This window comes from Chiloscyllium plagiosum, unplaced genomic scaffold (genome assembly GCF_004010195.1).
Source record: "Chiloscyllium plagiosum isolate BGI_BamShark_2017 unplaced genomic scaffold, ASM401019v2 scaf_12011, whole genome shotgun sequence".
NCBI classification, from domain to species: domain Eukaryota; kingdom Metazoa; phylum Chordata; class Chondrichthyes; order Orectolobiformes; family Hemiscylliidae; genus Chiloscyllium; species Chiloscyllium plagiosum.
The window spans coordinates 1-5,565 of NW_025206011.1; the positions used below are offsets into that span (position 1 = coordinate 1).

The 5,565-nt window shown below is 58.9% G+C and overlaps 1 protein-coding gene across 1 annotated transcript in view; it reads left to right on the forward strand.

Annotated features, from left to right (window-relative positions):
* Positions 1–275: 275 nt before the first annotated feature.
* Positions 276–5,565, forward strand: part of LOC122546478 (histone-lysine N-methyltransferase SETDB1-like) — a 10,349-nt gene continuing 5,059 nt past the window's right edge. The window contains exons 1-3 of the mRNA XM_043685179.1: positions 276–1,007; positions 1,688–1,722; positions 3,308–3,443. Coding sequence (XP_043541114.1) covers positions 342–1,007; positions 1,688–1,722; positions 3,308–3,443 — 837 coding nt within the window. The 5' untranslated portion in view covers positions 276–341. The remainder of the gene's footprint in view (positions 1,008–1,687; positions 1,723–3,307; positions 3,444–5,565) is intronic.

The following is a 5,565-nucleotide window of genomic DNA, read 5'->3' on the forward strand; positions in this document are numbered from 1 at the left end:
CAGTGGCGGGGGTGTTCTCTCAATCGATGACCGAGAATGGGTGGTGACCCTGATGGGGTGTGTTTTCACCCCCGTTGACGACTGTGACGAGCTTGTATTTCTGGGTTTGATCCATTGAATTGTGCTTGTACCATTGGCGTTCAAACCTCCCCCCTACCACTAGTGAGCGTTAGCCTGCGGTCTGCGAGGGAAGGGTCCGTTTCCGTGCCATGTGACTCTTGAGCGATTTGTCCCAGTCGGCCTGTGGCGCCCCTGACCTGTTGTTGTCCCTTTTGGCGTCTCCCCCCCCCCCCCCAGGTAAAATCCTGACCGACGACTTTGCAGACAAGGAGGGCTTGGAGATGGGCGACGAGTACTTTGCCAACCTGGACCACATTGAGAGCGTGGAGAAGTACAAGGAGGGCTACGAGAGCGATGCCAAGTGCTCGTCAGACAGCAGCGGTGTGGACCTGAAGGACGAGCATGACCCCAGTGGCACTGAGGCGGAGGATTCCAGTTCGGACAGCTCCGACCAGAACTTTGGCGGCAACGACGACGCCTACGTGCCCAGCTCGGTGTGGCGCAGCTACGTCACCCGCACCAAGAGCCGCGAGCAGAAGGAGAACGGTTCGGAGGCCGGGCTGCCCCGCCAGGAGGAGCCCACTCCAGCCCCCGGGGCTGTGCCCCCCACCCCGGGCCCAGCCCCCCCCTGCAAGCTGCCCGTCACCGAGGAGACGGCCAAGCACAAAGTGGCCTCTTGGCTCAGCGCCCTGCGGGTGGCTGACTCCCCCGTGGACTCCTCCAGCCACTCCCCCTTCAGGCCAGCGGACGCCTCAGCGGGCGAGGCCAAGCCGGTCAAGGACGAGGGGCCCAAAGAGGAGGGCGGGCCGCCCAAGGAGGAGGAGGAAGGCGGGCCGGAGGAGGACGAGAAGACCAAACCCATCGAGGTGGACGCCAAGCCGCTGGGCAAGCAGGAGGCGGAGAAGAAAGATCCCAAGGTGGAGTCAGCCGAGGTGGTCACCATTAAGGTGAGGGCTGGCCACACTGCCCGGACCACAACTCGGGGTGGGAGGGGTTCTGGTCCTGGGGCGTACGTTTGGTTCCCAACCGCAGATCCTGCGACCTGGTTTCCCCTCTCGTCACTGCCCGTGGGAGCTTGCTGTGCATGTGTGTGGTTGCTGTGTTCCCACTTTCGGTCTGTCCCTGAAGGGACCCGGTAAATGGGCCATCTCCTCTTCACATGATGGTCACAACATTGGTTCCCAGTCCCTCCGTAGTTGAAACCCCCCCTCCCTATCTCAGTCACCCCCTCCAGCCCCCTATGCCCACTATACCCCTTCCCTATCTCTGTCACTGGGGTCCCATTGGGCCCTGCAGTCTGGAACCTGCTTCCTAATCTTCCCCTTACTGTTGTCCTGGGTCGGGTGTTGTCTCTTTGGTGAAACCCCAGCGGTTTAACCCCTCCCCCCCCCCCCCCCCCCCCCGCCGTTGTCCCGGGTGGAGGGTGCAGTTACCCGCTGCTGGGTCTGGGTGGGTGATGCCCGGGTGGATATTCTCAGTCACCGCTCACTGAGAGATCCCAGCGAGCAGCTCTCCCCTCAGAGTACCATCCGGGGAGCTGACGGGACCCTCCTGTCTGTGGGCAGTGCTCGGTCTCCGTTAGCGATGGAGATCTATCCTGATTGTTCTCACGGTTTGTCGTTTACAGAATCCCGAAGCACCGCCACATCTGAAAATATCCTCGTAAGTACCGGACTCAGTTCCTCCCTCATCCTCCTCCCTCATCCTCCTCCCTCATCCTCCTCCCTCATCCTCCACCGTCCTCCCTCTCCTCCGTCGCCCTCATTCTCCTCCGTCGCCCTCATTCTCCTCCGTCGCCCTCATTCTCCTCCGTCGCCCTCATTCTCCTCCGTCGCCCTCATTCTCCTCCGTCGCCCTCATTCTCCTCCGTCGCCCTCATTCTCCTCCGTCGCCCTCATTCTCCTCCGTCGCCCTCATTCTCCTCCGTCGCCCTCATTCTCCTCCGTCGCCCTCATTCTCCTCCGTCGCCCTCATTCTCCTCCGTCGCCCTCATTCTCCTCCGTCGCCCTCATTCTCCTCCGTCGCCCTCATTCTCCTCCGTCGCCCTCATTCTCCTCCGTCGCCCTCATTCTCCTCCGTCGCCCTCATTCTCCTCCGTCGCCCTCATTCTCCTCCGTCGCCCTCATTCTCCTCCGTCGCCCTCATTCTCCTCCGTCGCCCTCATTCTCCTCCGTCGCCCTCATTCTCCTCCGTCGCCCTCATTCTCCTCCGTCGCCCTCATTCTCCTCCGTCGCCCTCATTCTCCTCCGTCGCCCTCATTCTCCTCCGTCGCCCTCATTCTCCTCCGTCGCCCTCATTCTCCTCCGTCGCCCTCATTCTCCTCCGTCGCCCTCATTCTCCTCCGTCGCCCTCATTCTCCTCCGTCGCCCTCATTCTCCTCCGTCGCCCTCATTCTCCTCCGTCGCCCTCATTCTCCTCCGTCGCCCTCATTCTCCTCCGTCGCCCTCATTCTCCTCCGTCGCCCTCATTCTCCTCCGTCGCCCTCATTCTCCTCCGTCGCCCTCATTCTCCTCCGTCGCCCTCATTCTCCTCCGTCGCCCTCATTCTCCTCCGTCGCCCTCATTCTCCTCCGTCGCCCTCATTCTCCTCCGTCGCCCTCATTCTCCTCCGTCGCCCTCATTCTCCTCCGTCGCCCTCATTCTCCTCCGTCGCCCTCATTCTCCTCCGTCGCCCTCATTCTCCTCCGTCGCCCTCATTCTCCTCCGTCGCCCTCATTCTCCTCCGTCGCCCTCATTCTCCTCCGTCGCCCTCATTCTCCTCCGTCGCCCTCATTCTCCTCCGTCGCCCTCATTCTCCTCCGTCGCCCTCATTCTCCTCCGTCGCCCTCATTCTCCTCCGTCGCCCTCATTCTCCTCCGTCGCCCTCATTCTCCTCCGTCGCCCTCATTCTCCTCCGTCGCCCTCATTCTCCTCCGTCGCCCTCATTCTCCTCCGTCGCCCTCATTCTCCTCCGTCGCCCTCATTCTCCTCCGTCGCCCTCATTCTCCTCCGTCGCCCTCATTCTCCTCCGTCGCCCTCATTCTCCTCCGTCGCCCTCATTCTCCTCCGTCGCCCTCATTCTCCTCCGTCGCCCTCATTCTCCTCCGTCGCCCTCATTCTCCTCCGTCGCCCTCATTCTCCTCCGTCGCCCTCATTCTCCTCCGTCGCCCTACCTCCCCAGCTTTGATTCGCACGATTCCAACCGCTCCGAGCTCCCACTGAAAGCCCTCCCCTTCCCACACTTTGTTTTTGCCTCTTGTCTCCTTCAGGCCGTTCGACAACACGTGCCGCAACTTCGGCTACAACCCGCGGCCGGCCCGAAGCGAGGGGATCCGCCGTCCCGTCAGCAAGACCACCCTGCATCAGGCGCGCCGCAACTCTGCCCCCGCCCCTGTGGCCAAAGACGTAAGTGGGTGGTGGGTTGGGAAGGTTTCGGGCGTTGGTGTGGGTGCCTGATCGCTGTCTTCGTCGAGAGCTGGAGATTTTCCGGCCCCTTGCCCCCTGGCGTGCCAACCTTTCTGCAGAGAATTCCGCAGTTTTTCTCCCCTCGGAGAGAAGGGTTTCCCCCTCATCCCTGTCTTTGATTGGGGGAGCCCCCTTACCCTGAGATGACGCTCCCTCTGGTCCTGGACCCTCCCCCACACACAAGCGGGAGCACCCTCCCCACATCTCCCCCCTGTCAATGTCCCCCCCCTCTGGAGAATCCTCAATAAGGCTATCAATCCTTCCCCCCCAAACTCCAGGCCTCAACCTCTCCTTCGTCAGGTAGTCCCTCTGGGACTGTGTCTGGTCTATCTTTTAGAACATGTTCAGCCAGCCGTTTATCCTACTGTAAGGATCAGACTAACCTATGTGCCCTTCGTTGTAACATATTCCATGTGCCTATCCAGGAGTCACCTTTGATGTCCCTCATGTATCCGACTCGGCTATCACTGCTCTGGGACCATTTAACTTTGAAGATTTCTTAGATACGTGACCCCTGCGATGTTTCCACCCCAGTCACAAAGCGTGGCGCTGGAAAAGCCCAGCCGGTCAGGCAGCATGCGAGGAGCAGGAGAGTCGACGTTTCGGGTATAAGCCCTTCATGATGAAGAGCTCTTGCCTGAGATGTCTACTCTTCTGTTCCTCGGATGCTGCCTGGCCGGCTGGGCTTTTCCAGCGCCGCACTCTGCGACTCCGATCTGCAGTTCCTCACTTTCTCTGATTTTTTTTACACCCCCTCCGTTCTCTTCGGAAATAAACGCCAGCGTTCTATTTGCCGTCCCTACCGCCCACCGGATCGGAGATGCTGCTTTCTGAGTAATTTGTAGGTGGACCCATTCTGGCCCGGTGGCTGTTAAATCCAGCCGCCTGCACTGAGGGCAGTTGGCGTTTGGTGAGAGTGGCATCGCTCCTGACCAGTGTTGCCAGTGGCATTTCTGACCGCTGTCGTTGCCGGGCAGAGTTGGGGCTGACCGCGCTCTCCCATCACCCTTTGGGGCCCAAACGATTGCCTTGCCTTGAGCGTCCCATCTCTCTGTGGTCTATGTGAACAACTTTCTTATTTGCCTGTTCCCTGCCCGTGTGGCGAAGCCGCTATTTATCCTTGCCTCGTCGAAAAGGGCCACTTGGGAGGACAGTTAAGAGTCTATTTCATCAGGGGAAGGGGTGTGCGTGTGTGGGGGTGGGGTCTGAAGCCATGTGTCGGCCCCAGACCTGGGTAAGGACGGCAGATTCTCTTCCCCTCTCCTGCCCTGGCTTTTATCACGTTTGATCACTGAGACTGGCTTCCACTTCCAAGCTTTCTTCTCTGAGTTATAAATTCCTTCATTGTATTTTGAGTCAGAGATGACAGCACAGAAACAGACCCTTCGGTCCGACCAGTCCATGCCGACACAGATATCCCAACCCAATCTAGTCCCATTTGCCAGCACTTGGCCCATCTCCCTCCAAACCCTTCCTGTCCATGTCCCCATCCAATGCTGTCATTGTACCAGCCTCCACCACTTCCTCTGGCAGCTCATTCCATACATGCACCTTGGGGTGGAGGAGTCCGAAACTAGAGGGTGTAGGTTTAGGGTGAGAGGAGAAAGGGACCCGAGGGGCAACTCTTTCACGCAGAGGGTGGTGCATGTATGGAATGAGCTGCCAGAGGAAGTGGTGGAGGCTGGTACAATGACAGCATTGAAAAGGCATCTGGATGGGGACATGGACAGGAAGGGTTTGGAGGGATATGGGCCAGGTGCTGGCAAATCAGGAGGGCAAAAACAGGGAGATGAGATAGCTTTGGCAAATAGAAATAAGGAGAATCTAAAGGGTTTTTACAAATATATTAAGGACAAAAGGGATATGGGCCAGGTGCTGGCAAATCAGGAGGGCAAAAACAGGGAGATGAGATAGCTTTGGCAAATAGAAATAAGGAGAATCTAAAGGGTTTTTACAAATATATTAAGGACAAAAGCGTAACTAGGGAGAGAATAGGGCCCCTCAAAGATCAGCAAGGCGGCCTTTGTGTGGAGCCACAGAAAATGGGGGAGATACTAAATGA